We start from the raw sequence: 18617 nt of genomic DNA on the forward strand, positions 1-18617 counted from the left end.
TTAAGTGTATTAGCCAAGGATCTGGGGATAAGAATCTTCTTGGGAAAAAACAGTGAGTACAAAGGCCCCAAGGAGGTAGTAAATGTGGCATGTTTGAAGAACAGCTAGAGGTATAGTTGACAGGACCACCAGATGGCTTTGGATGTGGAATGACAGAATGGACATTTGTCTCCTGCCCTCTTTTTCTTGCTGTACATTCTCACTACAGAGCAGTCCATACCCTTGTTTCTCCAATAGTTGGCGTCGTGGCTGCCCTGCATGAAGTTTTCTTCTTTTCCTTAGTAGCTGTTTTGTGTGATCTACCAGCTGATACCCTTTTAGTTTTTGGGCTAGTGTGTCTAAGGGTCCTGCTGTCCTTTACATAGATGACCAGAGCTGACTTTTAACTAAAGGGAGTGTGTGTGTGTGTGTGTGTGTGTGTGTGTGTGTGTGTGTATTTTGCAGGTAGATTGAAACATACTTATGGTTCCTTGCTTATAGATCTTGTTTGGCCACTTTTTGACTTTGTATTATAGATGCTATTAATGAAATAGTTTGAGAAACTAGAGGTTTCTTCCATGGGAAATTTTGAACTCACTGCAAGCAAGAGACTATTCATTTTAATTTTTATTTCCAGCATCTGTCATACTGTCTAACACAAAATGAGTTTCATGTGCTCACTCTTTCTTCACCTATCTTTGATTTGATGATTAGAATAAGTTCCTTTTGGTGCCATGTTGTCATCAAGTTTTCCAAAGATGTGCCAACTTTCTTTTAGTTGTTTTCTTTCCCCTATCCCCACCAAGATACGAAAATTCACCATGCTGCTTTCTTCCTATTGTATATATTATTAGCAATTGCTGTTTATAATTTTTAAAGATAGATGGTGTTATCGTTTTTACTTTTGAGGAAACTAAAGCTCAGAGACATAAATTCACTTGTCCAAGGTCACAAGGCTGATAGTTGGTAGTTAACAGGCCTTAAATTCTGTCTCATTCCCAGGTTTGCACTCTTTCTACTTTATCACACTAGCAACCCCCAATAATGGCCCCAGTACTGATAAAAGAAGCTGAAATGAGCACATATAAATGTCTGATAAGAACCAGCCGTCTCTGTTGATAGAGTAGATCATCTACAGTATGCCTTGTTGTTGTTCATGTGTATTGTAAGAATATATACGTGTGTGAAATGTAAGTTGACAGTTTTTTAAAACTTTAAGCAGTATATTGAGTGATTAGAATGTATCCTTTTGACATGTTCTCTGTTATTGTGAGCTTATGCATAAAGAATAAAACTATGGCCCTGGCTGATGTGACTCAGTTGGTTGCATTCAGTACATTGAAAGGTCAAGGCTTGGATTTCCATTCAGGACACATGCTTAGGTTGTGGGTTTGATCCCCGTCCCGGGTTCGGGTGAGTGCGGGAGGCAACGGAGCAATGTTTCTCACATCGATGTCTCTCTCTCTCTCTCTCTCTCTCTCTCTCTCTCTCTCTCTCTCTCTCTCTCTCTCTCCCTCCCTCCCTCCCTCTCTCCCCCCCCTCCCCACCCCCCATTTCCCTTTCCCTCTCTCTAAAAACAAATGAACATGTCCTTGGGTGAGGATTTAAAAAAATAGAATAAAATTATATCTGTCCATTTAATTTCTTAGGTACTCTAGACCTAAAATGGTGGGATTCTCAGTTATTCTTTATTAGATTTGCATTTTAGGGGTACCGTAATGCAGAACTTAATTTTCCCTTAATGTTACGACTTCCCAGTAAAATCATACCTAAAAAGTCCTGTAATTTTTTCTTTTGTACTTGTTTTTTTCTTTTGTACTTTTGAACATGCCTTTACAAAACTTTGAAATTGAGGATTTTATAAAATAATTGAAATGCAACTTGCAAATTATGCAACAGTTTGTATGGGAACAATAAAGTTCCCAAATTTGAATTTCTTTGCTCTTTTTGAGTAACTCATTCTTGCCCTCTTACTCCCCACCTCAATTTCCTCCAGGACATTTGAAACCATATATATAATGCTTCCCAGGGCTGAGATTTTGCTCAAGTACCTGAAAGATAACAGATGCTGCTGTGCTCTTCATAGTAGAGAATAGTGCTATACCAGCCAAAACACATCACCGGGACTTAGCCTTAGCAGCAGAATCATTGTGGTGATTGGTGAAGGGATATTGTACTGTAGTAGAGCTGATCGCTTTCGCTATCTGCCAGGTTTTACCAGCAACTCCTGGCAGCAGCCCTTCCCCAGTGGCCCAAATATTTTTCTGTTGAGAAATCCACTTACATTGAGTAAGTAAAATTTGTTCATAAAGACTGTACTGAGGAGTGAATAAATCTGACATATACCTACTTTTATTTATTTTAAGTTGTTGTGGTTGTTATTAATCCTCACCCGAGGATACTTGGGAACTTTGACACTTTAGAGTTTAAATATAAGTTTTACATTTACTATCTTATTTTAAATTTAAAAAACCCTGAAGTAGGTGAGAAAGGAATTCTCCTCATGTGAGAATCTATTTTACCCAAAGCCACAACCCTTCAGAATTAAAGGTTTTCAATTTTTATTGTTTTTTATATTTTTCAATTACATCTGACATTCAGTATTATTTTATATTAGTGGCCAGACAACCATACAGTCTATGAAGTGTTCCCCTCGATAATTCCAGCACCCACCTGGCACTACATATAGCCATAGCCACCACCCACCACAGATGCTATTAACTGTATTCCCTATGCTGCGCCCCACATCCCCATGACTATTCTGCAACCACCAATCTGCACCTTCTAATCCCTTCACTTACTTCATCCAGTCCCCTAAGTTCCCCCACCCTGCAACCCCCAGTGTTATCTGCATCTGAGCTTGTCTGTTTGCTTATTTTGTTCTTTAGTGAAATCATATGGTATTTATCATAATACCCTCTAGGTCCATCCATGTTGTCACAAATTGTAAGATTTCATGATATTTTACGGCCAAGTATATATACATATATGTATATATGGCCAAGTAATACACACACACACACACACACACACACACACACACACACACACACATAAAGCCACTTCTTTTTAAAAAAATTATCTTTATTGTTGAAAGTATTACAGATGTCCCCTTTCTCCCCCCATTGATTCCCTCTACCCAGCATCCACCCCTGCCCCACCCCCCAGGCCTTCTCCACACTATTGCCTGTTTCTATAGGTCATGCATATATGCATCTAAGTTCTTTAATTAACCCCCCCCCCACTCCCTACCCTCGCCTTCCATCTGAAATTCTTCTGATTGCTCTGTGGTTCTTTATCTCTGTATCTATTTTGTTCATAAGTTTATTTTGTGGATAAAAAAGCTGTGGTACATTTAGAGCATGGAATACTATGCAGTTGTAAAAAAGAAAACTCTCTTATCCTTTGGGACAGCATGGATGGACCTGGAGAGTATTATGTCAAGTGAAATAAGCCAGTCAGAGAAAGACAAGTATCACATGATCTCACTCATATGTGGAATTTAATGAACAAAATATACCACCCCTTCTTTATCCACTTCTCTATTAATGGCCACCTAGGTTGCTTTCATAGCTTGGCTATTGTAGTTAATGCTGCAGTGAATATATGGGGTGCATATATTCTTTCAAATCAGTGTTTTGGGTTTCTTCGGATATATACTTAGAAGTGGAATCGCTGGGTCATAAAGCAGTTCCATTTTTAATTTTTTGAGAAACTTTCATACTGGTTTCTGTAGTTGCTGCACCAATCTGCATTCCCATCAACAGTGCATGAGGGTTCCCTTTTGTCCACATCCTTGCCAACACTTATTATTTTTTAACATATCTTTATTGATTTCAGAGAGAGGAAGGGAGAGGGAGAAAGAGAGAAACATCAATAATGAGAGAATCGTCATTGATCGGCTGCCTCCTGCAAGCCCCCGACTGGGGATCGAGCTGCAACCCGGGCATGTGCCCTGACCCGGAATCAAACTGCAATCTCCTGGATCCAAGTTGATGCTCAACCCCTGAGCCACATGTGGCCAGGCCCAACACTTGTTATTTGTTGATTTACTGATGATAGATGTTCTGAGATGTGTAAGGTTCTTAGTATGGTTTTAATTTGCATTTCTCTAATGGTTAGTGACACTGAGAATTGTTTCATATATCTGTTGGCCATCTACATGTCCTCTATTGAGAAATGTCTGTTCAGGTCTTCTGCCTGTTTTTTAATTGCATTATTTTTTAGTGTTGTGGGTTTTTGTGTTTTTTTTTTAAATGATGTTGAGTTGTTTGACTTCTTTATACATTTTGGAACCCCTTATTAGATGTTTCCTTGGCAATTATCTTCTTCCATTCAGTAGATTGTCTTTTTGTTTTGTTAGTGGTTTCCTTTGTTTTATTTTGATGTAGTCCTATTTGTTTATTTTTTTGTTTCCCTTGCTAGATGAGATATATCAGAAAAAATATTACTAAGAAAAATGTTTTCTTCTAGGAATTTTATGGTTTTGAGTCTTACATTTAAGTCTTTAATCCATTTTGAGTTTATTAATATGTACGGTATAAGAAGGTGGTGTAGTTTCTTCTTCTCTTTTAAAAGGGTTTAAATTTAAATTTAGGTCCCTGGACTGACAGTTCCCTGTACTTGCTGGTGCACAGTGTTGCTCCCATGCTATTTTTAACGTATGGCATTACATACTTATGGTGATTAGTGCATACTCTGGCTCAGAGAGCATCCAAACAGAACACAAATGCTCTTGGGCCAGAGTACGACCTCATTTTTGTATGACAGCTATAGTAGAGGGTTCTCTACAAGGCCAGTGTTGAGAGGTTTGAGGAGAAGCTCAATTTGCATAGGTTATCCTAAGTCATGTCTGGCCATAGCCCTTGCTTACACCTCTTGCTCCCTGCCCATTGTCAGGAATTGTCCCTTTCTACCACTTTTTTCATTATTGCTACACTTTTAGGAATTAAATAGTATTTCCTCCATCCCTAAAAATATTTTGATAATTCTTCACATTAACTTATGAGCAACTAAAGGGAAAAGGGCGTCATCTAACATATGTGTTTTAATCTTTTATAATAAAGCAAGTGATACGATAAATTCATTTGTGCCAATATTCAACAGCTACTCAAACTCAAGGATTTCTTTTTGTTTAGATCCATTTTTAGTACATATGTGGGAGATACTAGCCTAAGGGTTAAGGATTAAAGTCATTTCAAGTTCCTGGTTAACCTTTCACTCCCATCTTTCATTATCAAATCTTAGTCTTTATAGTAAGTATTCTAATGTTTATTGTAGTATTAATATTTATTCCACTGAGATAGAAGCAGTTTATGTTGAGAGTCAGATTACTGTACTGCAGATCCATATAGGCAAAGGCTCTTACCTTTTGTTTTGTTTTCAAACCACCATCCTGGATGAGTAGTGAGCATTTTCCCTTGTAAATAATTAAAAATAATAATAATGCCACTACCACCACCACCTACATGGAAACAGGGATGTTCCTTTTCGCTTCAGTTGGCATTTGGAATCTTTTGACTTATTTCCAGCCTCATTCAGCCCTTCTCATTTTTTCACTGAGTAAATCTGTTTTGACTTTTTCTGAAACAGGTAAGTCAGCAATTCCAAGGCTGGTGCACACTGGTTCACAGGAACACCCATGCTTGGGAGTTGAGGACATTGTCCATAGTATTTATTCATAAGTCTGTGACAGCTACTGGTGAGGAATCTCAGAATATGTTACAGCTCTAGACACTAAGTACTAGATGTAGTTGTGGTTGCTGCCACCTGCTCTGATATATTGACTTCTGCTATTTGCATGAATACTTTTTTTCTCCTAACCTGTTAGGTCTCCATTTTTCTCCCTTGTATAAAATTTTCTAAAATGGTATTTTTGTGGAGTAGATTTCCTCCCCTTTTATGTTAACAGATATACATGCTTAAGAGATTTGACCCCCTAGGGGCATCATATTGAACAAATAGGAAGATTTGACATAGAGATTGTCTTTTATATCCACATAATGGTAGTATATTGCTTGGCACATGATAGATGCCTGTAGATGTTATTTGTTATGAATTCTTGGGTCCACAAGTTAATTAAGTGAGGTCAATTTAACAAGTTTATATAGAACCATGTACTTTGTTAGGTGAGGAAACTAAAAATATTGGTAAGGCAGCTATTGGGTTAGCAAATTCCTGTGCTGGCTGGAGATTATTTCACACATATAAACTATTTTATTGTGGAAGGTGTTATGGTAGTAGTAGAAACATGGAAGTGATGGAATTGAAAGGAGGGAACAGTTTAGCTGTTCCAGGCAGGGAACAGGATATGTCAAAAGGAGAGTGGTTGCCTGGCCATCAGTCTGACCTAGTCCTTGCAGATGAGGAGAGTGAAAAACCTTTTGTCCCCCTCTCTCAGAACCTATTTGAAAGGTGAAATAGGCTTCCTGACTGGCATTAATATCACAGACACTTTGGAATATTTGCTTCTTTTATGACCAGGGTTGACTTTCCCTGAGTCTCATGCTCACTGTGTTTTCATGCCCTATCTCTTAAGAATTGCCTGAGGTTCCATTAATTGAGGAGGAAATGGAAGAAACGGAATCTTGGGCAAAGCCTCTGGTCCACCTTTGGCAGACAAAGTCCCCAAACTTTGTGGCTGAGCAGGAGTATAATGCAGCCATGGGCAGAATGGAGCCACACTGTGCCATCTGTGCTCTCCTCATGCCGTACTACAAGGTAATGAGGGTGGAGGGGGTCATGGTCAAGGTTTCGTTTCACTGATGCACTTTCTGTGACTGTAAAAGCACAGGCAAATCACTGTAAGGTAAATATGCACATGAAAAGGAAGACATTAAAGTTTATGTAGTTAATCACCATCATAGAGCCCCAAACAGAGTTTCTGAGTGCTACTTGAGAGACATTTCTCTGACAGTGCTTTATCATTTTTGAATAAGTGATTGGTTCACTTGTTGGCCTTGGATTATTTCAATCAAGGGGCAATTCAAACCTTTCTACCCCTTTCACCAAAAAACAGAACTTAAAGCTTAACAAGAGAGATCTTAGACCTAGTCTCTGTTTTATGCTTGAAAATACCACTCTCAGTAATATAAATGTCAGCTCTGGGACCACATTTAAAATGCCTCACTTTATCTTCCCACGTAGAACATGCAAAAGACACAGCAGGATTCAATTCAAACAGAATTTTCCAGCTCATGCTCATCAGCCAGCTGTGCATGATGCCAGCTATGCGTGGTGTTTTCAGTATTATTCCATTTCCCTTGTACTGATAGTATTTTAGCTCACTGAGGGCCACATTCTCCAGCTCTAACACAGACAAAATGATCTTTAGGAATCTGGTAAGGGTGATGGAACTACATGATTTATTTTAAGATTCAATAAAGTATATTGATGAGAACATTGTGTTCCGGGTTATATTTTCACCAATTGAATCTGAAATATTTTATTCAGGATCTCATCTTAGAGTTCCATGTAAAGTAAATGCTTCTTTGTTTAGATAATTCAGAGCATGAAAATGTGTGATATGCCACATTTTCAGACCTGTGTCAATAGAGGTTACTTATCTTTGAGCGTGGCCCTGGTGAGTGACAAATACTTTTGTTTTTCTTTGAAGTCATTAAATTTCTGTTTTCTTGGAAAAATTTAACTTTTTTTGATTCTTATTTCTATATCATAATCTGCCTGTATATTTTCACAATAATTTAAAAATTCTCACAGAAATTGTAAGATTTAGGGAAATTTATTAATCTCAGATCTCTGGAGATAAGACAATAGTTATTAATTGGAGTTTCAAATAGATAGTAAACATTTTTCATATATTTTGATGAGAAATGACAGTTTTGTTTTACACATGATATTTTTTATTTAGTGAAATTTACCAGATCTTTCTGTCTTGATGTTTTCAAACTTTTTGGAGAGGCAGAAGCCTTCAAAAACTCTCTAAATAGTTTTGCACAGATTTAAAAACTTGGGTCTTTAAAATACCCCCTTCAGGTGTAACTGAGTAAGATTTTTTAGTAAATGAAACCAGGCCTGTTAACCAACTGCAAATAAAGAAATGAAAAAAACTCATCAGAAAAACTGATGCTTTCTATGAACTATTTATGTAAGAGCATAGTTTTGGTAGCTCATTACTTTCTCATATAAGCAGAGGAACAGAATGTCCTCTTCTTTCTACAGCTTAGCATCTGGGTGGGAGCCTCAGGAGGAATATTGGTAAAACGCTAATAGTTGGGTCATAAGAACAGGAGGAAGAACAGAAGCTGGAAGTTAGTGGATGGAACAACTGTTAGTAGATTTGAGCAACCAGAACAAATGATATTTTTCATGTTTTTCACTCACGTGGAAATATTGTATTTTTCAGCCAGACAGCAGCAGTGAAGAAAATGATTCTAGATGGGAGACAAAATTAGATGATGTGGTTGCTTCTGGAGGAAAGACTAAGCCCCTCATTCCAGAGATGTGCTTTATTTATAGCGAAGAAAATATAGAATATTCTCCACCTAATGCCTTCCTGGAAGAGGATGGAACAAGCCTTCTCATTTCCTGTGCAAAGTGCTGCGTACGGGTTCATGCAAGTAAATGACTGTCTCATGCATCAGCCGCTGGCTTTTCAGTCTTTATTTCTTACCCCTTTGTAACCTGACACATCTATCACATTGAACCATTGGTATATTCTTAATGTTTAGATCATTCTTTCTCGCATTTCTTCTAATGAAAGTATGAGTAGGTATAATCTGTCTTTTTCTCCGGTTTTATACAATATCCGTGGATCTTATCTAATCACATATTCTGTTAACATACTTATGTAGGGTTTATCTCTGTTAGTGTCGTATGAATGGTTTATAATATAGGTATTAACTTCTGTTTTCACCCCAGTGTAATACGAATCTTACATTAGATTTGAGATAGCCTTACTGTCTGTCATTTATTTATTAGGTAGATACTAGTGGCTTCCCCAAAGGATTTGAACATAATCTGCTTGAAATATAATTATAGCAACCTTCTTACTGTATTTTTATCAATTTGTAACACACACACTCACACCCCCTACATTATTATATGTATCTCAGAGGCAAAGCACCATTTCACAAAAACTAGGATTTTAATCATAACTTCTAAATATACTAGTTATGTACCTTAACCATACTATTTCATAAACATGTGCTTGAACTAAACATTTTATGGTTTTGCTTAACTATTATAGGCTTTTCTTTGGGTAATTACGCTTCTGTTATTTTCTCTTCCCATCTCAAATGTTTTAGAAATGTGATATTAAAAATTACTCATTTAAATCTTTGAAAACCCTCTTATTTCAAGAAATCAAAGTAACATGTGTTTTGGTTCTAAATAATTGCTACATGTATTTACATCATCAGCTATCTCCTTACATAGTTATTTTGAGTCAGGCATGTAAGGACTAGACAAGTGGAATGGAATACACTCCATCACTAAACATGAATTTTATATCCTCTATCCCTATCACTGAAATTAAAGCTAGTTAAACATAACTTTTGAAATACAATTTTAAATTATATTAATTAAAAAATATTATGTCAAAGTTTGTTTTATTTTAAAACTTCTCCAAACTTTGCTTTATGAATTGCAACTTACTTTGAAATAATGTTTTGTATGAATAAAGGAGTAGACAAGGAAGTTTTGAAATTTTATTATTGCCCATTTAAGAATTATCTATTCTCTACTATAACTATTTGTGAGCATTAGTTACTATTAAGACCCACATTCTCGTATTTCCTGTGACTGATATCCTGTTAGGTATGAGGCATAAGAACCAAAAGTATCTTTCTTTTGTTCTAAGAATAAAAAATTGTATGGTAGGCAGTTGTTCTGATTTTATTTATTCAATGCTAAGATGTGTAATATTGTCACAATGCAAAAGACCTAATTCATTAACCCATATTATTATTTTACAGGTTGTTATGGTATTCCTTCTCATGAAATTGCCGATGGATGGTTATGTGCCCGGTGCAAAAGAAATGCATGGACAGCAGTAAGTAGCTTATATTAATATCTCTTAGGACACACTTAAATCTAGTGGTAAGGTAAGATTGTACATGTGCTTTTGTGTACAATCCCACACTTCTCTTTCTAAATCATCCTACATGTTGCTCTATATTCATTGTAGAAATATTAAATAAATTTTTAGGTGTCACTCCTTATCTCTGGAACCTACAAAGACTGCCAGTTTATCAGAGCAGGTCCAAAATATTGTTCTGTTTTGTGATTCTTAAAGCTAAGTATTCGAAGTTAATAGTCAAAGGTTGGGATCTTCTCTGAGGAAACCATGCTCACATATAACTCTTCAACTAGCACGAGGACTTCTCCATTTATTCATTCATATATTCATACTTCAGCACACTTTGGAGTTCTACCCTTGTCCCAGGCATTGCTGTAACCTTGAGACAGAACCTTCAACAACAAATGATCCCCAACTTGGGGGACACAGGTCCCTCTTCATTTAAATTGTTTTTCCTGGAGACCCTATTGAAACTCTAGCTTATATCCAAGCATTGAGTCCCATTTCATGAATTTAGTATGTCGCACATTTTGCCATTTAATTATGTGCTACCTTAATTTTTCTTAAAAACTTCTCTTTCAAGAGGTATCAGAACATTCTTGAACGGGAGAATCTGTCAGATCTCAACACCATGTCCCTCACTCTTGATCTTAGGTCATATGCTCAGCTTGATGGTTTTGTTGGTAATCGTAGCAACTGTTTTATTCCTCATTGATTGCTAATGACAATTAAATTTCCTTGCAACCAAAGTTAAAAGCCTGAAGGACAATATAAGGAAAATGCCTTGTATGATGAAAATTTATACCATGATTATGTTTGTTTAGCTCTCAGTGTTGAAATAGACATATGGTGAATGTAAATTAAAGGTGTTTGTGGGGATGTCTTTCTGAATGTTGATTTGCTGGCATTCACTTTGGCTAGTGAGGGGGAAATGGGTGAAAATGTGTGCACTCTCTCTAGTTCAAGTAATCTGATATATTTGATGATAGAGGTTATATCTCCAACTTAAGCAGTCTTTTCATTAGTGGATCTAGAAAATTTATTGGTATTTCCTTTAGTCTGATCATTATGTTAACAAAAGCTAGTAAATGTAGAGCATCTGTAAATCAGTTCTCAAGTCCTGTGTAATAAATACATTCAACTTTTGTTTACCATGCAGGTCTTATTCCCATTTTAGGAGCCAAAGCAAAGCCTTGTAGAATCAGTTTGACCAGGGATGTATCCTCATTTGCTCTCAGGTAGAGGTTTAGAGATAGGCTAATCCAGTTCACCAGGGTGAGAAGAGTTCTCTGTTCCATCCATGGTTTCTGCTTGGCTCCTGTGCTCACACACCAAGCAGTCCTGTTATTTACCTAAGGTACCACTGTTCTCTGCATGGCAAAGCCAGGGCCAGACCTAAGCCACTCACTTTGATTCCAAGGCTGCTTCTAATTAACTATGCTGTTTTCCTCAAGCATGTCTTAAGAAGGAAATTGATTTAAAACATCTTTCTATTAATCTTCACACCTCACACCCTCAGAATATACAGTAAGCCTTTTGTATTTTAATATTGATTCCATGTAAATATTTCAATTTGCAGTAGAAATAGAACCCTGAATAGAAATTTACAATGATCTTTTAGACCCACATAATTTCTTATTTCTAAGTGGAAGTAATTCAGATTCACTGTGAACCAATTGTTGTGTTTTGGTTTCTTGGTTTTTGTCTTTTTTTACAGTTTATCCATTTTGAGTGAATTTTTTGTATGAAGCTTTGTTTTGAAGTTTTTCTCCTGAGAAACAGTTGAATTGAGTTTAAGCACACCTGAGAACTAACATAATGTTGATATTTTGGCTTTAACACCCTTATTTAGTGTGGTAGTTAAGTGTTGCAGTATTAATTTTTACTAAACATTTAATTGTGATTCTGTGGATTTCGTGGCTGGAATGATTTCATTTAAAGTATCTTAGACATGACTTCTTTAAGAATCAATCTCACATGGTGAGTTTGGGGTTTCAGAGGAGGCCTAGACCTCCTTTAAATGGAAGCTCTGAAGGAGCTGATGGAAATCTAACAGTGCCAGGAGTTCAGAGGGTATTTCATCGCTGGCGTGAACTTCACTAACTCTAATTCCTAATTGTTTCCTGGGATTTTCTTTTCAAACATACTTTGTGAAGGTAAGACTTACTCATCATGAATGTAAAATACTCCAGTAGCATATTTTGCTTGGGATATACATTTATACAATGAATGTGACTGTTCTAGTTAATTTTGTTTCCTTTTGTGGTGAGTGCTCTGAAAATATTGAGGGTAAGGAGAGGGTACCCTGAAACATCTTGTGTTAATTCTTATAAGGTATATGTGAGAATTATACATGGTGGTTCTCTTTTTAAAGATTCCTTTTAAAAAGAATGCCCATCGATGGGTCAATGGGTAAAGAAAATGTATTTATATGCAATGGAATATTATATTTAGCTATAAAAAGGAATGAAATCCTGTCATTTGTGACAACATGGATGACCATTTAGGGCATTATACTAAATGAAATAAGTGAGACAAAGACAGATACTTGTGCTATCATTTATATGTGGAATCTTTAAAAAGTGCAGAACTTGTAGAAACGGAGGATACATAGGTGATTACCAGAGGTGGGAGGAGTGCGGAAAATGGGTAAATGTCATCAGAGGGTACAAACTGCCAGTTACAAGATGAATATCTTCTGGGGATCTAATATACAGTGTGGTGAGTAGAGTTACAATCTGGTATTATGTATTTGAATGTTGTTAGGAGAGTAGACCTTTAAAGTTCTCACCACACACACACATAAAGGTAACTGAGGTGATAGATGTGTTAACTAACATTATTTTTTTGTTAATTCTCACCCGAGGACAGAGTGGAAGGGAGGGGGAGAGACAGAGAGAGAGAAACATTGATGTGAGAGGGACTCATCGATTGGTTGTCTCCCACATCCTCCCTGACTGGGGTTGGGGATCGAGCCTGCAACTGAGGTACATGTCCTTGACCGGAATTGAACCCACAGCCCTTTAGTCCATAGGCCGACGCTCTAACCACTGAGCCAAACTGGCTAGGGCAACTAATCTTATTTTGGTAGTCAGTTTCTCAGTATGTACATATATCAAATCATCACATTGTGCACTTTAGGCTTACACAATATTATATGTCAATTATATTTAAATAAAGTTGGAAGAAATGGGAGACTATAATAGTAACTATATCATAGAGTTAGACATCAATAATTTAGTGCCTTGCTAGTTTTTAAGTAACTGGAGGCAAGAACTTAGTCTCTTTTATCTTTCCTAACACCTGGTATAGTGTTGGATCATTTCTGAACTGGTAGAGTAGTTCAGAAGGTTGCGATCATGGTGATATGGGCCGGGCCTTTATCTGTGAGCTCCAGTGCTTTCACCATTTCCAGAATTTTGATTTATTGATCACTGTTTTACTTTGCTACCATTTCTTTTTTTTAATTTATTTTTATTTTTCATTTTTATTATTACTATTATTTTAAAACATGTCTTTATTGATTTCAGAGAGAGGAAAGGAAGGGGGGGGAGAGAGAAACATCAGTGATGAGAGAGTCATTGATCCGCTGCCTAGCCGGCAACCTGGGCATGTGTCCTGACTGGGAATCGAACCCCAATCTCCTGGATTCTAAGTTGGTGCTCAACCGCGGAGGCACGCCTGGCTGGGCTCTTTTTTTTTTTTTTTTTTTTTTTTAAAGAAATGTATCTTTATTGTTGAAAGTATTACAGATATCCCCCTTTTCCCTCCCATTGATCTCCTCCACCCTGCCCCTCCTTTGCTACCATTTCTTTACTTTAATCATTTCAATTAAAATAAGACATGAGAAGCTGTATTGCAACTTCCTGTGTTTGAGGAAGAGAATAATTACAAATTTTGGATTACATCCTAACTTGGATCCTTAGATCCTGGCTATATGGCCAAATTCAAGTGAAACAGTCCAAGACACACACCGCCCCCCATACCTGTCTATCCTGAGATTCAGGTTGTATAGTCATCATCCTAAATAAATATCATTTCTTTGGGCCTCTTTGTCCTATTTCAGTACTACTCAGATAAATAGACACAACTATCTGCAAAGCTATGTTTGAGTTTATGGTTTATTATATTGCAGCTTTATTAGATTATTTTCACCTCTGTTTGTTTTCATCCCTTTTGTGACTATGTAATTCATTTTGGAGTTTTTACTCTTTCATTATAGTATCACTTCTGAGCACATTCCAAACATTAGCTAGTTCTGTTTCTAGGTATAGAATGTCAGTGTTCTGATTCTAGCTTGTCTTTCTTGTTATTTTGATTCTTAATGTGGATCAAATCACTTTTGACCTAAATTACTATAGTTTGTGTCTAATCTGTTTATTGATTTCCTTGGTACATTACTAATTAAAAACATAGTACAAATATTTTCACTGTAAAAATACAGAATTTATATTGCTTTCTTCAGGTTTTCCCCCACCATTTTCTTTTTTATCCTTGCATTGAAAAACTTTTGTTTGCCCGGCTGGGTGTGGCTCAGCGGTTGAGTATCAACCTAGGATCGAGGCGATCGGGGTTCAATTCCCAGTCAGGGCACATGCCCGGGTTGCGGGCTCGATCCCCAGTCGGGGGTGTACAGGAGGCAGCCGATCAATGACTCTCTCATCATTGATGTTTCTCTCTCTCTCTCTCTCCTTCTTCCTTTCTCTCTTTGAAATCAATAAAGATATATTAAAAAAAGAAAAGAAAAACTTTTGTTTGAGTGTGGATATTTCAGTGAAATTCCTGAACACTATTTTGGGGCTATACTTCTAATTACGAAGGAACATGTTAGTTAAATGTCTGAAATAAGCTGATAGCCTAAATTCTTCTCAAAATTAATAACCCATGTGCTTAATACTATGTAGAGTATTAAGAGGTAGTATGCTATTAAAAAGTAGGAGGATTTTCTATAATATCTTCTGAAGAATTTATAGTATAGAATTCTAAAGAGTAAATAAATATACATAGATTTAAGAGGTTAAAAAGAAATATTGATAAGATTTTAATTTTTAAAATTTTAGGGATAATGTAACTCTTTGGTGGTAGTTTCTTTCCAAGTAATTTGGTTCTTTCTTTAGGGACCTTTTGGGGTGGGGGCAGGGGAGCTGTGAGGTTTTGTTATAGTGCTTTAAATGGAAGTGAAAACTGAATGTACAGATTGGTTACTTATCATGGAAGGTCACATCATATGCAGATTTATGACTTTGACAAATCATGAGTTGGCAGCAATGTTAAGCCTGCTGTAGCTTTTCATTGTCAGTGTGAAAAATTCCAAATAAAGTTAGCATACGTGCTGTGTCTTACTAGGGAGCTCTTTTATTACCTGAAATAATTCTTGGGTGGGCAAGGCCGATGCAGTATCTCACATACCTATAATCTAAACAAAATCTAAATTAAAGGAAGACTTAAAAGCAATGTAATGAGAAGGCTTGACTAGAGATATATATCTAAGGTCTCTCCTGGTCCTAAAATGCTTTGATTATGTGTTGCTTTGTATTTCCATTTTTCTTTAATTAGTTTTTCTTAGGAATTGGGTACCTTTAAGGAAACTAAATTTATTTCTGTGCCTCTTAACCTAGTCAGAAATGATGAGTAACAAAAAAGTATAGAAATAGAAGTGACGCTGGTAATTATTGCTAAGATCAATGCAGTTTTCATGAGCTAAAGGGAAACTTTCATTGGTTTTTTTAAAAATCCAGTGACCTCACAGCCTTACTTTATCTACCTGCTGTTTTGGAATGCATAGTAATAGGCATTATCCTCTACATTCCTTTTTATTTCAATATATCCCATTCTACTTACTTCAGGAGAATATGTTTGAATATTTTCATTTGAAAGTAATACAGTGTTAAAAAACCCCAACTATACATTATACTCTTGAATGAATATTGCCATGCTATGAAAAAGTAAATTTTGTAATGTAAAATTTAAGAAAACACTTTCTAGGCTAGAATTTTCATCCTGTATAATGAAATGCATAAACTAGGTAACTGCACACATTTCTTAACTGTTGAAGAACATTTATTGTACTTTGTAGAACAATAAAGTTGTACTGTGTATGTATAACAAACATAACATTCTAGTTTTTCCACCAAAATGGTTTTAAGAAATCAAGGCCTAGGCATGAAATTGGTTTTCACCTTGGCCATGCATACATTCATTCACTGTGCCCTTTATTTTGCTTATTTGTTTTTAAAAATAGAGTAACAGCCCTACCCAGTTTGGCTCAGTGGTTGTAGTGTTGGCCTGCGGACTGAAGGGTCCTGGGTTCGATTCTGTCCAAGGGCATGTACCTCGGTTGCAGGCTCAGTCCCTGGTCCCTGTCAGTGCAAGAGTGGGAGAGAGAAAGAGAGAGAGAGAGAAATCGATGTGAGAGAGACCTACTGATTGGTTGCCCCCCACACTTGTCCCAAACGGTGCCGGGGATTGAGCCTGCAACTGAGGTACATGCCCTTTGCCATAATTGAACCCAGAACCCTTCAGTCCGAGGGCCAGTGCTTTAACCACTGAGCCAAACTGGCTATGGCTGAACCTTAATCTTAACACTCAATTTCTTCTTCTTTTTCTTAATTTTTATTAGTTTACAGTCAGTATTATTTGGTATTAGTTTCAGGTGTACAGCACAGTGGTCAGACAGTCATACTCTTCATTAACGTTCAATTCTTAAGTCTCAGGTAAATATGGTCAACTTCTTGGGAAGCTGATAACTCTTGTTATCTCTGGGAACTAGGAAGCCCCAACCACCCCTTTTCTGTTAGGTAGAGTCTTTGACTCCCATATTGCATTGAGGATGGATTTCATAGAGGTGCATCTGATGTGAAACAACCCTAACACACTCTGTTGAATGGGAAAATACTACTTTCCCTCCTCTCTCTCTAAAGTAGTTCTCTTAGGATAGAGATTACTAAGGAAAATTTATGTGGTTGAGGATTATGTTACCCTTACTTTATAATAACAACACAACCTTTGTATCTCCTCTTCAACTCTCTAAATAAAAATAGCATTACTGATAATAGATGGTAGAAATTGCCATCATTTGGCTCTTGGAAGTCTTATTTTTTTAATAGTAAAGTTTTACTTTAGCTTTTACCTACAAATTTAGAATAATTATTGATTTAAATATAAACTAATAAAAGTAATAGGGTTAGAATTTTTTTGGTTTCCATATAAGTTAATACTGACAAAGGCTAAAAAATCCTTTATCTTAGTAATCTCAGTAAGCTCATTTTACAGATAATGAACCAGGGGTTTGAGACAGTAAGTCCTTTGCTCAGGATCACCCCACTTAAGGTAAGGGAGCCCAATTCATGGCAATACTCAGGCCTCTGGGTTCCCAGGCCCAGGCTCTTTTTTTGTTTTGGCTGATATTTATTTTTAGAGTGGGAAGAATGTTGAACAACTGGCCTAATTCAAAATATTTTTGAATGATTTTGATTAGTTTACATCGAAAATAAAGCCAGTACTATTTCTAGTGAAATTGGTTATCTGCTTAATATGGAATAATTGGTGTTATTGGGTGGTTGTGGAGAGCAGTTTCTTTAGCCTTTCAAATTTACTCTAGTTTCTGCCTGGAGGACCTGTCCCAGAACTGGATAATCTCCTGAATTCAATTTCCTAGCTGACAACAGTGTTGACATTTTTTTGAGCACTGAAGTGGCTTTGTAGATCTGATCCATTGATTTTCAGATCAGGTTGGCTTATGGCCTTGAGAGGTCACCGTGGCACTGCCATTCTTTGTGATGTGTTTTATGCTATGTTTTTTTATTCCATGGGATACTGTGAAGACCTGGTGATGAGAGGTTGTCAGCCTGAGAACCTGACTTTGATCGTCATACACAGTAAAACTAGTAGAAAAAAGGAAGTTTCTATTCTTGTTAAAGGCTGGGCAGTCACAGGTGGGTGGTGGCCTTTTGTAGCCATGTGGTTGCTGACACCATTATTCCTCTCCATTGAGGTGTCCTCTCAACCTCTAGCCAGGACCCTTGCCTCCTGAGGAGGCAGGTAATTCTGATTAGCTGCAGACTTAAACCTTGGCTTATAAAGGGCAGTAATAATTATTTTACTTTAACCAAACATAACAGCACATTTTCAGGTATCAATGGTTCTGAGAGAATAGCTGTGATGTGGAGGCCTTTCTGTTAGGGACCTGCTTACATGCTAAAAAGTCACAAGTCATTTTTTTTCTGTTCTTCTCCTTTTTGCTCAAGAAACAGCATTCCCTCCCCACCTCCCACCCCTGCCCTTTTGGTAATAGTGAGAAAGAAAGAGAAGTCTACAAAGCTTATTGTAAGTGAAACTATATTCATAAATAGCTTCTTGATTGAGAACAAATGCCTCATTAATCTTAAGTGCTTCAACCAGAGAGCACAAGTAAAGTCAGGAAGAATAATGACTGACATTATGGGGAGCATAACATACTGCACCCTGCACCAGGATGTGCATGCCCGGAGGTCACCGGGCTACAAGGCAAAGCTCCTTAGCAACGAGCAAAGTGATCTCTAGGAAGAGTGGAGGGGAAAAAACTGCAGTGCAGGCATTTTTCATGATTGGAAAAAATTAG

At 36.9% G+C, this 18617-nt stretch overlaps 1 protein-coding gene across 2 annotated transcripts in view; it reads left to right on the top strand.

Annotated features, from left to right (window-relative positions):
• The window catches only part of KDM4C (lysine demethylase 4C), a 306318-nt gene that overhangs the window by 169957 nt on the left and 117744 nt on the right, over positions 1-18617 (top strand). For both annotated transcript variants that reach the window (XM_081151625.1, XM_081151626.1), the window contains 3 exons: positions 6518-6699; positions 8345-8558; positions 9915-9991. In XM_081151625.1, the coding sequence (XP_081007751.1) occupies positions 6518-6699; positions 8345-8558; positions 9915-9991 (473 nt within the window). The remainder of the gene's footprint in view (positions 1-6517; positions 6700-8344; positions 8559-9914; positions 9992-18617) is intronic.

This window comes from Miniopterus schreibersii, assembly GCF_964146895.1.
Source record: "Miniopterus schreibersii genome assembly, chromosome: 11".
NCBI classification, from domain to species: domain Eukaryota; kingdom Metazoa; phylum Chordata; class Mammalia; order Chiroptera; family Miniopteridae; genus Miniopterus; species Miniopterus schreibersii.